The sequence below is a fragment of the Monodon monoceros genome, unplaced genomic scaffold (assembly GCF_005190385.1).
Source record: "Monodon monoceros isolate NGI ecotype Baffin Bay Population unplaced genomic scaffold, NGI_Narwhal_1 Super_Scaffold_7, whole genome shotgun sequence".
NCBI classification, from domain to species: domain Eukaryota; kingdom Metazoa; phylum Chordata; class Mammalia; order Artiodactyla; family Monodontidae; genus Monodon; species Monodon monoceros.
In genome coordinates this window covers 102,784,142-102,801,870 of record NW_021703784.1, presented here as the reverse complement: position 1 = coordinate 102,801,870, position 17,729 = coordinate 102,784,142, and the positions used below count along the sequence as shown (strand labels likewise).

General features: G+C 43.4%; 1 protein-coding gene and 1 non-coding gene across 18 annotated transcripts in view; one reads left to right on the top strand and one right to left on the bottom strand.

Moving 5' to 3' along the window:
- PPP6R3 (protein phosphatase 6 regulatory subunit 3) overlaps positions 1–17,729 on the bottom strand; it is a 126,904-nt gene that overhangs the window by 70,011 nt on the left and 39,164 nt on the right. For 9 of the 17 annotated variants that reach the window (XM_029207515.1, XM_029207504.1, XM_029207514.1 and 6 more), the window contains one exon: positions 3,215–3,447. In XM_029207515.1, coding sequence (XP_029063348.1) covers positions 3,215–3,441 — 227 coding nt within the window. In that variant the 5' untranslated portion in view covers positions 3,442–3,447. Of the gene's footprint in view, positions 1–3,214; positions 3,448–14,931; positions 16,679–17,729 lie in introns of those variants that run through there. The other 8 variants (XM_029207501.1, XM_029207518.1, XM_029207502.1 and 5 more) reach the window with 2 other exon arrangements.
- On the top strand, positions 11,880–11,951 carry TRNAK-UUU. The gene has a single exon. It is a non-coding gene; the product is annotated as a tRNA-Lys (tRNA).

Sequence of the window (17,729 nt, the reverse complement as noted above, 5' to 3'; positions counted from 1 at the left end):
AATTAAAGCCTTCCTCACTTTATAGAACACATGGGCTCAAAGACCCCATAATACAAAGTCACCAAAGTGCCGGAGGCAGGAGCAAGCAATGGTGACAGGTGTGGCTTCTGGAGTCACACCACCTAGGCTCAGAACCTGTCTCCACCACTTACAAGCTGTATGACCTCAGGCACGTTACTTACCTTCTCTGGGCCTCAGTTTCCAAGGATGCAATATTAAGACAACAGTCCTTACCTCACAGGGGAGAATAATACATACAAAATACCAAGAAGGAGGCCTGGAATAAATAAATACTAGCTGTCTTAATTCCCCTTTTTCTTCTACTTCATAAAACTGCCCGAATGCTGCAACGGGGCTGGGGTTGCGGGGGTGGTGGCGGAGTCAGCCCAACTGCCCCAATTTGGAAGCTGCTGGCAAAGGGCCGCGAAAAGCTGGAGACGCCAGCTCCAGCCACAGCCCAGTGTGTAGGGAGTAGTCTCAGAATTCTGATGCAGAAGGTCCAGAAGAACGCGTGGGCAGCTTTTAAAATTTTCACCTGTTTCTCCACCGGTGACCTGGAGGTCTGACTGAGCTAAAGAAGCACGCATGTGGGGGCCCAGGCACAAACACAAAGCCTCAAAGTTCTGGTTCAGAACAGGCTGGGGCTACTCTCTCTCTCCCTCCCTACCTCCCTAAGATTAAACAAGCTTCGGAAACACCCCAAGACCTCCTCTACGCCACCCCTCAGCAAGGCCTCTCCAGCCCCACCCCACTCTCTGACCTCAGCTGCACAGAAGCGATAGGAAGAGAGTCCAGCCCAACCGTACCCCTGACCTGCAGCCGGTCCCCTTCCTCCTCCCACTATGAAGCCACCCTACTGTCCTCTCGACCGAGGCCAGCACAGAGCATCACGAGACCTCCCGCTCCCTCCACACCAGCCCAGTTTCCCCCTGCGCTGCATCACCCTCACCAGCGCATACACACACCGTTATTTCTCGCATCTATGAAAAAAAAACAAACACCACACCTCTCCTGGCTCCACATCTGCCTGTAGCTCCCACTTTCTCTCTCTGCTCCTTTTCCAGGGAACTACTTGAAAGAACTCTCTGCTTTGTCTCCAGTTTTTCCTCAGAAGCACTGCAGCCTGGCTTCCGTGTCCACCAACCTGGAGAACCTGCACTGAAGGGGCCCATGTGCTCCACGCTGTAAATGCCAATGGTTACCTGGCCTGTCAGCACAGCCCCTGGATCCCCTGGGCCCCCTGTCCCATCTCCCCGTCCTGAAGCCTGGCCTCCCCTGACATTGAGGGAAGCACCCCTCCGGGTTCTCCTCTTGCCTCTGAAGTCCCTCTGTGGGAACCCTGACCCGACCAACAGCATCTCAGCTTTTGGGTTTACACTACTACTTAAGGACCTATTTTTAAAGTTCTGTTCAAATTTCTGCTAAATTATTTAAAACTGAGGTATCTGTCATTAAGACTAAAAAGTCAGTGTAAAAATGACAAACCTTTAACACCTTGTGTATGATCACTGGATTAAAAGTGATGGGTTCAATCCACATGTGTAACTGATACGCAGTTACGAACTTCACAAACCACAGCAATCACCCCACCATCCGTAAACTAAAAAGCACTAGTCTAAATTTCCTTAGATGACTACAGTCAACCTTAACCCAGAGAAGCTTTCAGATTCCCTCTGAAAAATCGTTCTGTGCTAATCCAGCTGTCCGAGTTATCCGGCTCTGTGTGTGTTACCACAGCTGGTGGCTCTGTCCAGGCCAGGAGTGCAGCAGAGAACCGCTCTGCTCAGCTCAAGCCATGCTCCCTCGAAATGGTGCCAACCAGAAGGCTGCATGCCCAGGGAAACACACCTGCTCTCTCAACCTCAAAGGTAGCACAAAAAACGCTGGCATGGCAATACAACAGATGCCATGACTACTTTTTGGTAAAATAAGCAATTTCCACAAGGCTTGCTTACTCTTCTCCAGTTAAAGAAGTATTAGCTTCATTCAGCATGTGAGAAAACAGATCCAAGAAGGGTAAGCCTCTTGTTCAAGTTCTCAGAGCTCCTAGGAGAGGGCTACACCCATCCCGGGTGGGCCTGATACCAAGCCCACACCACGCTGCCTCCAGCCAGGATAAGCCCCACGACAAACAGCATCCACACATGCTGGTTCACTGTGAAGGGAATTCCAAAGTAGCAAAGTATCTATCTTTGGGGCGAAAGGAGTACACTGGTATTCCTGTCAAATTTCTGTCCTTTTCTTTTCTGAGGTACTGCTCTCTGAGTGGAGACGTGCTGCATGCTAGTTGTCAAACCTTAATGGCTGGCAGAGAACATGACTTCCTTGAAGATCCAGGCCATGAGAACTTGGAAGCATTACTAAGTATTATTCCTCTGACAGCAAAACTCTCCCCACAAAGAAATGAAAGGATATCTGAAAAGGGGAACAGACTGGGGGAAAAAGGGCAAAGGAGAATCTACTGTAGGCCATAATTCTTCCTATTCCATTAAGTTTATTTAATGCTTAATCAATGACTTTTTGTTTTGTTCCTGAATTGGTTCTATTTTCAGGCAGAGAGGGGGGGACAAATATTTCAATAGGGTTGGAGATGGAAAAGTAACTAACTGAAACCCCAACACTTTAAATACATATGGAATATTCGCAGAGTTTCCAGGGATCCGAATACAAAGTGTTATAAGCTGACGACACCAGTAGTGAAGTAGATAAATCCACTGCAGTTATCCAAGGTGTTAGCTGCTTAAATTTAGCTACAGTAATGTTGACCAAGACCCATACCCTTATTTTCAGTTAACAAAAGGTCAGAATTTATTTAATCAGCAGCGCTGTTCATAAAACAAGCTCTGGCCCAGATGTGCTGTGTGATCTTGAGTAGTCACATCATCTCTGTCTTCCTATTTGCAAAAAAGAGAAAATACTTACTTGGATTGTCTTAGTATTTTAGGAAACTTTATCACTGTTTATAATGCACCTTGCCCTTAGACAAAACCTTCTGGCCAAAATTTAGAACGTTCACTTTAAAAATCCTGTGATTTCACTGGACTTTGTTCTAGAACGGATTGTTTGCTCCACTGAGCCTGTTGCTCTTGACATGTTAACATTCTGTAACTGGTCTACGGCAGCCCTGCAGAGCTGCTAGACAACAAGGACGATAATATACCCTACCCCCGCTTCACTTCAGCCCCACCCTAAAGAGAAGACTGAATTTTCTTACTTGTATCTGATCTTTTCATCCATGTCTTGAGGTGGTTCTTCAATAATGAATGAGACTAAATCTTCGAGACATTCTGCTTTTAACAGGAACTCTATAAGTTTGCGGTTCTGAGCTTTACATTCTTGTAAAACATCTTCCTCATCCATCAACTCCTTCAGTGTTACATCTTCTCTTTCTAGAAGTGTGTCTATGTGGGATGATGAGTGAAGATCAAATTTCCAAAACATGCTGCTCTAAACAAAATGCAGAGAGTATTTCAAATACAATTTCAACTTCACATATTAATTTTTCAAGTTTCCATCTAGTTTTACAGTCTAAAATGTCAACTTGGGTCACATAAGAAAAACAAGTTCCATATCGAATCTATAAAATGCTTTCTAAATAAGTAAAACTGGCAAGATTTTTTCCTTCTCAGAAAATATTTTTATTGATAACAAAAAATTCTGACTTGAAAATGCTGAAAGAATGATAAAACCTGGGATGATTTTAACCTGCAAAATTAACCCACCCATACTTTAAGAATTTAGTGCTGGGAAAGGAAGAAAATAAACCCTTTCTTCAGGGTGAAACGTACATTCTTACACAGAACCAGTATCTTCAGTAACAAATGACAAGTATCGAGACCTAAGTACATGGTACTCGTCAGAATATTACATTAAATAAATAACCACCACGAACCAGAACTTTTAGCCACTGACAGCACTTTCACAGCTGAAAATCTGAAAGCCATAAAATGGCAAAACCTATGCCATTCTTAACAAAGAAACAAAAAACTGTAGCAAGATCACCTTAAAGAACAATCATTCACCTTGTCTTCAAAGTTGATAACGGAAAATTCGATCCTAGGATGTCTACAGACAAAAGAGTTCACTGTCCTTATTTTAAATACTTCAGCAAAGTCACTGACTGAAAAGCCATTAGTGACATTCAAATACCTTCCCACGTCCCACTGGTATCAGGTCAGTATGTGCTTATTTTGGTCTATAAGCCGAATTTCTGCTAATCTAATGGTCTCTCCACTTGAAGTCAGAAAACTGGACACAGTTAACAATTTAGCCTTAAGTCTTCAAAAAAAAAAAATAGGTCTCATTTAAAGTAGCATGTCTTTTCATTTTTTTGTAATCCCACACATAAAGGCAAAGTATAATGAAAAGTACTAATAAACCACAAAAGCAAATCTCATATCAAGCCCTTACTACTGGCTAGTTATAAACAAGATATACACTCATATTCATCAACTGAAAACTATAAACATCTACAAACCAAAGTCATACTTCTAAAATATGGATCAAGATATAATCACATTATCTACCTCAATTAAAAACTGACTTCCAAAATTTTAACCTTATAAAGGTAACTCATCATATACTGATTTACAGAGAAAACTGATAATTGGTGGTGATGAAATAACAAGTGTTGGCAAACTTTGGCCCACAGACCAAATCCAGCCCACAGACTGCAAGCTAAGAATGGCTTTGATAATTTTAAAGGGTTGTTTAAGAGAAGCATATGTGACACTGACCATGGGTGGCCTGCATATTTACTATCTGGTACTTTACAGAAAAAGTTTAGCATCCCTTGCTCAAGAGGAAATAGAGTGCTGACTAACACATTCCTTTCTGCCATCTCTGAACCCACACAGGCATGTCCCCCACGGTCCTCACAGCCTGCCCGGAGGGGAGGAGCCATGTGGTGTCAGGCGGGACTGTCTACCAGATCCATTCTCTCCCTTCCTTAGGCACTCACCTAGACCACGTCCCCAACTTCTCAGGCAGGTAGATATGGCCACATTACAAAGTTTTCTCCAATGTACTGTGAGCCATAAAAACCTCCATGTGCTCCCCCCGGCATCTGGCTGGATGTTGATGACAAAAAAGGCCCTAAGGGACTGCAGAGCCCAAAAGGAAGGTGCCTGCACCCCCAAATCACCATGAGGAAGATCGCTGCCTGCCGATCTGAGAGCCTGTCCTAGGCCGGGTTACGATGAGCCATCATACACATCTGGTCTGTATTCCAGCAGGATGGCCGACCTGACCAACCAGCTCCTCCAAACTCCTGAGCGCACGACATCGTGTGTTATTATACTTATTTTATTATACACAAGAAAAGGAATTCTTGAGCAACTATCTGTTTTAAAATGCCTAACTCCTTTTGCTTTCCACTATCCTAAATTAGAATAGCATTTTTCAAATCAGAACACCTTAAAATATACATTTCCACAGTGCATTTTCTTTAAATTGGGTAGGTATACTACCGACTTAAAAATAAAATATAACCACAGTAGACTCTTAAACATTATGTATTCTATCTTTTAATCAAACAGCAAATTGACTGGAAATGAACAGCACTGGTAAATTAGTTACCCCTGGCTTGGCCCTACTTCTATTTGTGCCCTTTGAAGTAAAATCAAGCTAGGTATGAACTAACTGTTACAAAGTTCAACTGCCCAGGGCCCTGAGGTAAATGGAGTCCTTTAAAAAATGTAACTAAGATACTCTGAAGAAACTGAAAAAAGTCAGAACTTCAACAGCTCACTTTTAGTAAACATAAATACACATTAAAATTCTTAACCTAGGTATACTTCAACAGGATTTAGCGATAAGAGGGAATACAATTTCTTACAGTAAACCAATTCACAGGCTTTTAAATCAATACTGACAAAGAGAGAAATGGTAAAAGCAAACTACCCTCCATCTTTCTGCAAAATCCTAGAATTGTTTTATAAGTTGAATGCGGTACCTTGAAAATAGGGTTTTCTCCACAAGGGCTGAAGAGTATGTGGGCAGGAGTTGCCGCAGAGCACAACCTCTGCTATGCTCCGCCTTCCTCATAACTGAAGACACAAGTGAAAATTATCACCATATATGCATAAAATAGGACCAAAGGATCCATAAATCTACTCGTCATAGATCAACTGCTTTAATTAAGGGTCCTGTGAAATTAATAAAATATCATCCTTCTTGGAAGCAAAACCTGGGCCACAGTACCTTTATTTCAAAAGCAGTTAAGCAGTGACACTTTGTTTCTGAAACAAAAGGTGCTACCTTGTCTCTATGACACGGGACCTTGTATGGTGATGTGGTTCAATCACGTGCAAGAGGTTTGAGAAGGACGTCAGTCCCTCTGCAGAATCTGCCAAGGCTCTGCTGGTAGAGTATATTGAACAGGGCCCAACTGTGGTTTATGTAAACCACCTACAACCACTTGCTTTCCATCAAATAAACATCATTTTCTCCTCAAACCTTGTTAGGACTCTTAAGCATCTCAACATACTGGATTCCAATGCTGGCTCCACAACTGCCTGACACTGAGGCCTCAGGAAAACCACTTCACCTCTCTAAGCCCCAATATCCTCAAACAAGTAAAATGGCTGTGAGTAGATGAGAAAGGCCCGGTCTGGTGGCTGAGACATACTGGCACTCAGCACCTGGAAGCTTCTGTGTAATCAACATACCACCCCCTTGAAGTCAAGTGAGCTTTAAACCAATGCTACCGAACTTCCATGGGGTCTTATTAAAACACAGTCTCAGATTCTGATTCAGGAAAGCAGGGATCAGGCCCGAGATTCTGCACCTCTAGCAAGTCCTCAGATGCTGCTGCTGTCCTGGGTTCAAACCATTGCTGATCATTTGTAATAAACTGCAATAAGTATATTCAAAATAATCATGTAACCATGAGAAACAGAGGAAAAGCCTACTATACCAACACGTGACTGTTATTTATTTCAGAAACTCCCTGTGGACAAGCTGGTATTAGTGGGTTTTCCTTCAACATAACAGAAGCAAAACACAACACTTTCCAACAGAGGCCAGAAAAAATGACACCATGAACACACTAAAAGGTAAACTATTAAAGAGCTTTGGAGAGAGAAACTGCTGATGGTCCTGCCTACAAATGAGAAGGAAACTGTGGAAATGACAAAGAAGAACTTTAATGAGTTTAAAATACAAAATCCCCTATTCATATGTACTAACTGCCTAATTTTGGCAATTTTCTATCCAAGTGGGGTAAACTGCACTCTGTAAAGCCCAAGTCTGTGAACTGCTATCAATGGTAGAAACCCTGTACCCAGGAATGGCCGGCCCAGGGCACAAGGTTCAAAGGTTCATAAAGAGATGCAAAGATTATGAAGAATCTCAAGACAGCAATGTTGAGCCTGAAAGCTAACACTTCTGGGTGTGGGCCCTGTGGGACTACAGGCCGCACACCCGCGAAGCCAGCCTCTGGTATGCCATTCCATAACTGGCCCACTTCAATCCCCAAGATCCCATACCCTAAATACTTCCTCGCATGCTCCAGTCTTGCAACAAACACGCACAACATACATCCAGTTTAGATAGCTGCAGTCACCTAAAGTAAGAAGTACAACCTACACAAACATGAGAAGTAGCTGCATCCACCTAAGATAACACAGGGGAAAGACTTTAAGACAACAAAATGTGTTACAGATTTTTAATACTATTTCTTTTAGATGTGCTATGAAGGGAATAGTTATAATAGAAATTTTTTCTGGGTCTTATACAAAGGCACGTAAGCACATGCTACCCAAGTTCAAACCCGTACACACCTCAGTCTGCCTGCAGCACTCTCTAGAGGCCCCGGCCCTCAGCACTACGAGAAACGCAACACCTCCACTGTCACCCGAGCTGGTGCTAACAGAAACACCACTCAAGCCACAATGTGAGCCACATGTAAGCTTAAATTTTCTAGCAGCCACACCAAAAAGTAAAAAAGAAACTGGTAAAATTAATTTTAAATGTATTTATTTAACCTCATATAGCTAAACATTATTATTTCAACATGTAATTCTTTTGGTACTAAGTCTTCAAAATATGGATGTTTAGAAACTTCACAGCACATCGCAATTTGGACCAGCCACATTTCCGCTGCTTAAGAGTCACATGTGGCCATTCGGGACAAGACAGCTCAAATTGTATGACTGCTACAATTATGATTCAAAGTTTCTCTCCTGGTACTAAAATATCTTCCCCATCTCCTTCCACAGCCAAAGTCAATAGTTACCCACCTTTTCCACACAAGGGCCAATGTGGGATGGGTGGGGAGAGGCTATGGGCCACGGTCTTCCTTTCTTTTAAAATATAAACATACCTGGGAAATCATGTTTATTCTCATATATATATATACACATATAAAAGAAACAACTTGGACATTCTTAACTCAAACAAGTAGGTCACAAGAAAACGAGAACTGTTTTTTAGCCTCTAATTTCTAGGAATATTTGTAGGGATAAAAGGTAAAATTTCAAATTCTTTACCTTGTGATAATGGAGAATGCTAGCTTGAATCAGGAGGGCTACAAGTGGCTCATTACTGGTAGAGATACACCTGCCCAAATTTTAAAATAGGTACGTGTCTGTGGGAATTTATTTCATTTTCTAAGTTAATTTAAAAATATTATGATGAAAAATAAAATGCCCAGGTCACTCAAACATGTTGGGAAACAATGATGTTTGATTAATATAAAAAAATAGACTCCCCGGGCTTCCCTGGTGGCGCAGTGGTTGAGAGTCCGCCTGCCGATGCAGGGGACATGGGTTCGTGCCCCGGTTTGGGAAGATCCCACATGCCGCGGAGCGGCTGGGCCCGTGAGCCATGGCCGCTGAGCCTGCATGTCCGGAGCCTGTGCTCCGCAACGGGAGAGGCCACAACAGTGAGAGGCCCGCGTACCCCCCCCCCCAAAGAGAAAAAAGACTCCCCACTGGCCCCGGAGAAAACTGAGTCGTCACTGCCTCCATTCAGTTTTTTAGTATATGTGCTGCCGAAGCGAGCACCACTGCCTCCATTCAGGTTCAAAACAATGTGCTTATTACTCCGTGAGGGGCAGGCACATTTACCCCAAACCTTTGGCCGAGTTTACCAGCAGCCTGGGAACAGGGTGTAGTGAACAAACCGAGCTGCTGAAAGGCTGTTCTTAGTGGCTCTCCTGCTTCTGCCAGTGTCCAGACACCTGGAGTTGCAGGACCCCTGGGCTTGGATTCAGGCGTGCGGAGAACTGAGTTGGGCCACATATAACAAGACCCAAATGGGGGGACGGCTAGGCTGAAGAAGGGTTGGTGGTTGCCACTCTGTACACTGAAAGCAGCACGCCACCAGGAAGGGACAGAGAGGAAAGTATCTATAAATAGCAGAGTGCAGAGTCACTCTGAAGGGAGGTCAGCTCTGTGTTATAAGTTAATGATAAACTCCCCCAACAGTAACACTCAAGGCCTAGGCAAAAGCTGTAATTTTCACACGAAGAGGCAGAAACATGCAACATCGGGAAGGAGTAACAGTTGGGCTTTGATGGCAGTTCTCTTTAAGTACTAAGGAAAAAGATCACAAAGGACTGGGAAGTCTACCCAGTAGCTGCCTCTCCATTGTTAACAAAGGTATCCAACTCATACAGTTGTCCCCTCACCCCCACCCGAACACTAGACTAATCAAAGCAAGTATCAGAGTGCCAGTTAGATATAACGAATTTCTTTAGAGGAAAGGGCAATACAAACTCAGGGCCAGTTTCGTTGTATTAGCTCTGAAACTGCTTCTTCCAAAGAACGCATCAAAAGCAATCAAGTTTCTACCATCCAGATGTTGTAGATGCTTTTCCCAGTTTTAATTTGTAACTTTCTTTGATATTTCAGCTTTTCAGAGTAGTAAATAAAGGAGTAAAATCCATTTAATATGCACTATATTAATCAACAGGTACTTTTATTATTTTTTTTGCAGTACGCGGGCCTCTCACTGTTGTGGCCTCTCCTGTTGCGGAGCACAGGCTCCGGAAGCGCAGGCTCAGTGGCCATGGCTCACGGGCCCAGCCGCTCCACGGCACGTGGAATCTTCCCGGACCGGGACATGAACCCGTGTCCCCTGCATCGGCAGGCAGACTCTCAACCACTGCGCCACCAGGGAAGCCCTAACAGGTACTTTTAAAGCACTAATTTGCACTGTATTGGGGAATGCAGGAGTAATATGATAACGGTGCCTACTTCCTTGAAGAATACAATAAAACTGAGAACAGAGAAAATACAGAAAATAAATGGCATAAACTCCAAGCTTGTTCTGTAGAAAGGGAGCTCAAGGGAGGGGAGCCTGGACAGAAAAGACTTTGCTATAAATGAGGCCTAAGCTGGGCCTCAAAAGACAGGTAGGGCTCAGTAGGTGATCCTACAAGCATGGAGGATAGACCCTGGAGCTTCAAGAAATTCACAGCAGGGAGAAAGTCCTGATAACAATAAGAAAGAGACTTTCAGAAGGCACTAGGAAAGGTTAGGCAACGCAAAGCCATGCACGAACGCACAGCAGAGCCGGGCAGGCTTGCTGCAGAAGCGAGGGAGGGAGCCAGTCCGTTCTAACTGAGATAAATGCACATTAAAATAGCTATAGCAAAGATTAACACAGTATACAGAAACAAATGACTCAAGAAAAGTAGAGGAAATGACACAGAGGAGATGAAATTTAAGCTGTGGCAAGTACATTTTCAACAGACGCTGTACTCCCACAAAGGCGGAGAGGGGAAGAGGTCTAACCTGTTCCCAGAACGGCCATGTGTTTGAATATGACTAAAATGTGGGATAGGGAAGGGAGTGCTGAAGACAAGACCACTGAGGTGGGACACTGAGGTCAGGTGAGACAAGGCAAACGAGCAACAAGATGAGATCTAGAGTTTAAATGCTGTCAATGTGAAAGATGGACTGGACAGGGGTGAGCCTAGATAAAGAGCGGTGACCCAGAGACCGTTTTAAGAACTCACAGAGGATGGCGAGGCCCTACAACAGCCTCTACTTTGAAAACCAAGTTATTCCCTAAGAAATTTCACATTAAATTATTATCCCCCCTCCAGTTTCACCCATAATTCCTCAAAGCCTAATTCTCATGTTTTCTTCATTCCTAGCTGTACTTAGGTATCAGATGATACAAATTTATGGATTGCCCTTGGAATTCGGAGCTACCTGGGAAACACACGATCCTCAGAAAACAAATGCCTACCCACACCCTGGGGCCAACTCCAAATACACCTCTAACATGCTGTGGACAGGCAAGAGGTGTGATCTTAATCGCCCACTTCACTTTTATATTTAAACAGCCAACTGCCAATCAAGAAAAGTCCAGCCTCACTTTTGTCATGGAGTCCACACTAAAGTACAGTGATGTGTCCTTCTACAAGTTCTCATTATGAAAATGCAAGTGGACATGAATTTCTGTGCATAATTTCCACAACTTCAAAAACTTCAATACGAGTATATGCAAAGCATGACTTATTTATACTAAGAACAAGGTTTTTTTTAAAGTGAGACTAAGGGGTTGGAAAGAAAAAAGACAAGTAATGAGGATGACACAGTGGCAATCAGGTTTTTGCCAGGAGCCTTGTTAGAGATCAATGCAATAAAGGCAAGGAAAACCTAGCTGGATCTAGGTGTCTATTCTGTGTGTGTGTGTGCGTGTGTGCCTGCACAAATAAGAAAATTCTAAGTAGAGGGTTTTCCATCTCAAGCATCCAGAATTCTCTGAATCTCTGAAACCAGGCAGAGCTGTCAACAAATCTGACTGAAATATCAGAAAGAAGTGACATGTAACTGGAGAGCCAGAGGAAACGTGATGCGATTAGAACACCTGTCATCTGAAATAACCCAAAAGAGTTCCTAATCTAAAACTGTAGGGATGGGAATTCCCTGGTGGTCCAGTGGTTAGGACGCATCACTTTTGCTGCTCGGGCCCAGGTTCAATCCCTGGTCAGGGAACTAAGATCCTGCAAGCTGTGTGGCGTGGCCAAAAAGTAAATACAATAAATAAAACTGTAGGGAGGAAGATTGGTCCTAAGCAAGTCAGGAACAGTATGAAAACAGCAGAGCTAGAAAGAGAATTCTATACTAACACAGGGCAGGGGAAAGCCTTGGAAAATCCAACTCGCCCATGTTTTTACTAAGTGAAATCAGTTATATGCAGTTTGTGAGTCACCCAACTTGAATCAAGTGACAGTGGCTACTCTTTTATTCATATGTCCATTACAGACAAGATGCCCAAAGAGAACAGCCTTTCCAAATCAGAAATTCTAGAGCATATTGAGATGCCATTGAAAAAAGGCCAAAAAAGAAACAACCTTCAGTTTAAGAACGAGCTAACTACCCTGGTTAATTTGGAGTTACAAGCAACTCTATAACAGAGACAGACATGGCAAATTGGTCACAAATTTTAAAGCTCCCCACCCCCATTTTTTTTAACCTTCGATCTTCCTTGCCCAGCAAACTTTAATCAGAATGTGTATAATCAGGACTTCTCTGGTGGTGCAGTGGTTAAGAATCCGCCTACCAATGCAGGGGACATGGGTTCAAGCCCTGGTCCAGGAAGATCCCACATGACACGGAGCAACTAAGTCCGTGCGCCACAACTACTGAGCCTGCGCTCTAGAACCTGCGAGCCACAGCTACCGAGCCCGCACACCTAGAGCCTGTGCTCCACAACGAGAAGCCACCACAATGAGAAGGCCGCACACCGCAACGAAGAGTAACCCCTGCTCGCTGCAACCAGAGAAAGCCCACATGCAATAATGAAGACCCACGGCAGCCATACATACATACAGACATAAATAATGTGTATAATCATAAAGCATTTAGGGCTATCTCAACAGTCCCTAGACTAGCAGTAATAACTTGTTAACCTCCAGGAAGTGCTTTCCGTCATGAATATTTTACCAGCAAAGCAGACTCCTGGACTGCTGAGACTCTGCTCAGGAATACAAGCTCAGTGTAGAACATGAGACGTGAACACTGCTTACAGTCTTTATAGCTCCTTAATCTCTTCTAGCTATTCCACAATAACAGTAAATGGTCTGATACGGCAACTTTCTATTAAAGGAGGAAAAATGACTAATAGCAGCTCACAATTATTAAGTGCCTACCATATGCCAGACTCTGGACTTGATGCTTTTAGATACATTATCTGTACCTCACAACAACTCTTCAAGGCTTCGCTCTCATTTGCAGATGGAAAAACTAAGATTCTAAGAGGTGAGATGATCTACCAAAGACCACAGCTAGTGAATAAGCTGGCCAGAGCTGGGACTCAAGCCGAGGCCCATCACGCTCCCAAGTCTGTGCTCTTCCCATCACAGCACACGGCCACAGGACCGGCATGGAACACCCAGTGAGCGACCGGTCCCAGCAGCAGTCCTCAAGAGCACAAGCCAGCCCCAGGCCAGCCTGCAGAAGGGAAACAGCAGCAGGCCAACCTGCCATCTAATGGCTCTTGGGATACACTCATGGACGGGAATCCTGTGTCTTCATGGGCAGGGAAAAGAATCACTTGACAGACAAGCTGGCTGGGAGCTCAGCCCAAAGAGCATAGGTGGTGACACTGGAGGAGCTCAGCTCTTGTGGTCAGTGGTGCTATCAGAGCTGACTGACCAGAACGCCACAGGTTTGTCCAAATGCACAGAAAACACGAGTGAATCAGCATTTAAAAGCTGTCTGACATGATGAAACCAAGAGAAATTTACTTAACATGGTTAAATGTAAAGTCCTTTTAAAATAAAAACTGAAAAGCATGACATGGGGTGGGGGGTAGAGGTTGCTAGGCCTAAGAAAACTGTTAAAGAAAGAAACAAGTCCAAAGATTTTAGTTAATTATAAGCTTGACATAAAGTTGTATTATGCTGTGACTAATAAGCAAGTAACCCTCAGAATGTGTCATAGATCAACTGCATCTAGGACCACGGGAGATACTAACTCTATTGAAGCCTTCCCTGGGCAGATCAGCTCATGCCAAGCAATATCATATCCTGTTCTGGGGCAGATGAAGAGACTGCCAACCACATGGCACCCAAAGAGGACCACGGTGACAGAAGGACTTGCCACTTGGAGGAAAAAATAACTAGCTTTGAATATCTCAAAGCTCTTTTATACTATCACGGACAGTGCCCAAGGGAAAAAATGAGAGCCAGTGAGTGAAAAGGACAGATTACCCGTCCTATCTGTGAGCAGAAGATGCAGGAACTTGCTAAAGGTTAGGAACACCAACACCTTCAAGACCCCAAGGCTGGAGGTCCTCTGGAAGCCTGGATGATTCTCTACGAGGGCAACGACAGACAACTTCCCGTTCTGGACAGAAAGACTATATTAAATGATCACCACACTGTTTTATGAATTTCTTCTCAAAGTCTATGTGATATAAAAGGCATGGCTACATTTGGGCTGACATGGAGTCTCAACAAGAAAATAGCAAAGGATTCTGCAACCTTCCAGATGCTTAGTGGGTTGAAACCTACACAATTCTCTACCCTTCTGGAAGCTCTAGAAAAACAACAATAAAGGACAGAGAAAAGGAAACAACAGCCAAGGAGAATGCCAACAAATTTATGAAACACAGAAAATGGAGAAACAATTCCGAAACTCCAACATCCAAGTAACAAAAGTTTTAGAACATATTATAATTCACCACTGATCTCCCTTGTCAAAAAAATGTTTTTTCTCAGAGCCTAAAGAAGTGACTCTCCCCCTAAGACCTACATGTGGCACCACGTTGAGTGGTAAAAGATCCTTTAAGACACAGTGTGAAAGTCCGTGGTATCGGAGACTTAAAAAAAAAAAAAAAAAAGAGTATCTAAACTCTTCTAGTGAGGAGAAACTTACAAAAGGACTGGAAATCAGAACGACATCAGCTTCCTCAACAGCAATTCTGGAAAAGAACATTTTTAGACCTGGAAGGTCTGAAAGATTTACTCACAGTTTCTTGAGGAAGCTACTGGATGGAGAATGGGCTTCACTAAAGCATGGCAGTAAGCCGTGAGAGGAAGACACGGAATCCATGAGACCAGGGATCCAACACACAGGGAAGCAAAGATGACTCCCAGAAGGGGGGACACCTGCAGCTACAGACAAAGTCAAGAGGAACCGGTTTGGAGTAAACCATGAGGCAGAGGGCTCTGGCAAAGATATGTCCAAGGAAGTGTATTGCCAGATGTATGTTACCGTGTTGAGAAGGATTCTGCAAATTAAGTCAGAGATTTAGGGATTAATTAACCAAAATATACATACTTTTATTACTGATATTAACCAAAGCTGTGCTTTAACTATGTTGGGAGATGTGAGAGGGAAAGAGCTATGCATATAAGAGTTAAACCTTAACCTTCATAATCAGAAGTAAGGCAGATTAGAAACTGCTACCTACAGATATATAATTTAGAAATGCATAAGGAAGTAATAAAGATGAGGAAACAGCTAAGAGATGGAGGTAGCAGCTCCTAGTGAGTAAGTAACTCACTTACTCACTAGGGGCTGGGGATGAGGAGGGGATAGGATGGGAAAGATGAAATAGATGATTGTTATTTTTTGTTATAAATCTTGTGATACCATTTGACTTTTTAAACTATGCACCTATGTAAGCTATGTACCCATGTATGATAAAATAAAAAATTATGAAAAGAAAGAAAATATAAAGCAGCACAATCCCTGGCATTTAGGACAGGCTCTATAAATATAAGCACAATCTAAAATCAGGGTATTATAAAAGACTATCTAACAGAAAGACTCTGAGGTGACTACAGGCACTTAAGATTCCTACGTACAAACAACAAAGAAATAGAAAAATCCAACCAACAGCAAAAACCACAATGGTACCTTTTCAGTTTAGGTCCTTTCCCACCCCATTTTTTCTGCCATGAGTGTGTGAAGCAACTCCAGAGACGTAGGACACCTGGGGGTACCATACTGAGATTGCCAAATCTGGTCTGCCACCTTTTTTATAAATACAGGCCCTGAGCGAAGAATGGTTTTTACCTTTTTAACTCTTTGGGGGTGGGGGTGGGGGAGTATCAAAAGGACGATATTTCGTGACTTGTACAAATTCTACGAAATTCAAATTTCAGTGGCCATAAAGTTTTAACAGAACACAGTCACACCATCCTTTACATTCTGCCTCTGGCTGCTTTTACGCTACCAGGGCAGAGTTGAGCAGGTGTCACAAGAGACCACATACGGTGCTATCACTTTGCACTGCAGCTGGGCGCTCTCCACATCGCAGTGACACGGGCATAACTCAGCAGTGCTCAGAGTGCCATAGGCTGTACTGCAACATTTCATTATTGTAAGTGCACACCCAACATGTCAAAACAAGAAAAGAAAACCTGGACTTCAAATGTTGTGTTTTTAAGGTACAAATGGGAGGTGAACTATTTTGTTATGAAATTAGATGGCAAAGCACTGTTTATTATGCAATCATACCATCCCTGTGCTAAAGTACACTATATGCTGACATTACCAGACTAAGCGGTCATCACAGTATTCCCAACTCACAAGAAAGGAACAGTCAGAAAAGTCAGAAAATGTTAAATGGAGTATCTTATTACAGGAGAGCTTCTTCACAAAAATAAAAAAATGAATACAAAGCTTCAATCAAAGCCGGTTTCTAAGGTCGCTTGTTAATAAGTTAAAGAAGCAGGGCTTCCCTGGTGGCGCAGTGCTTGAGAGTCCGCGTGCCGATGCAGAGGACACGGGTTCGTGCCCCAGTCCAGGAAGGTCCCATGTGCCGCGGAGCGGCTGGGCCCGTGAGCCATGGCCGCTGAGCCTGCGCGTCCAGAGCCTGTGCTCTGCAACGGGAGAGGCCACAACAGTGAGAGGCCCGCGTACCGCAAAAAAAAAAAAAATTAGTTTTTGAAATCCAGCATCACAATAGAAAAAGGGGTAATTGTTTTAACTATAAATGAATCTGACGGTCAGATCATAGCTTACCACTGCATACTACTGGACTTCTTATATCTGAACCCTCAACTGAATTCTCCACTCAGTCAGGCAGGTAAGAAACTGAACAGTTCATACCTATGGGTTAGAACCTATCCCAAGGCAGAGGAAAAGGAAGGGCTGGGCCACATGAGCAAAAACAAACAAACAAAACCATATGAGACAAGGTGCTCAGAGTGAGTGACTACTTAAAGGGAATTCTCCCCATCAGGATTTATACAGAATAATATGAAGATAAAAACTGGACAAATCAGAACCTTTCTACAAGAGTTGGTGCTTCACTATGTAAGCAGAAGGGGATGCTGAGGAAGAGTTATTCACAAGGGACTGGAGGTGCGGGAGAGCACAGGCAAAGTGGCTTACTGCCTAGGAAAGATTGGGGCCTGGGGATTAGAAGCAGAGACCTGTTATAACAGAACAACTATAGTATCTCCTGAGAAAGTGAGCCTGAAAGGTAGATGATTAAATTGGTTTATGCCCACCTGCTCCTCCAGTTACTATGGAACAAATGAAATTGGATTAAGTATGTGTGCATAGCCCCAAAAAGGTCCTACTGGGCCACTTACTATTAAGTGCCAATTGACTCAAAAGCCAAATATGCAAAGTAAACCTCTGGTCTTTCACAAAAAAATTCAGTAAAGAGTTGCAAAATGATAGCAATTAAGACTCAAAAGAGTCAGGTGGCTGGCTAGAAGCCAGATGTCTCTCTCTCTCTCTCTCTCTCTCTCTCACACTCACACACACACACACACACACACACACACACACACACACACACACACACAC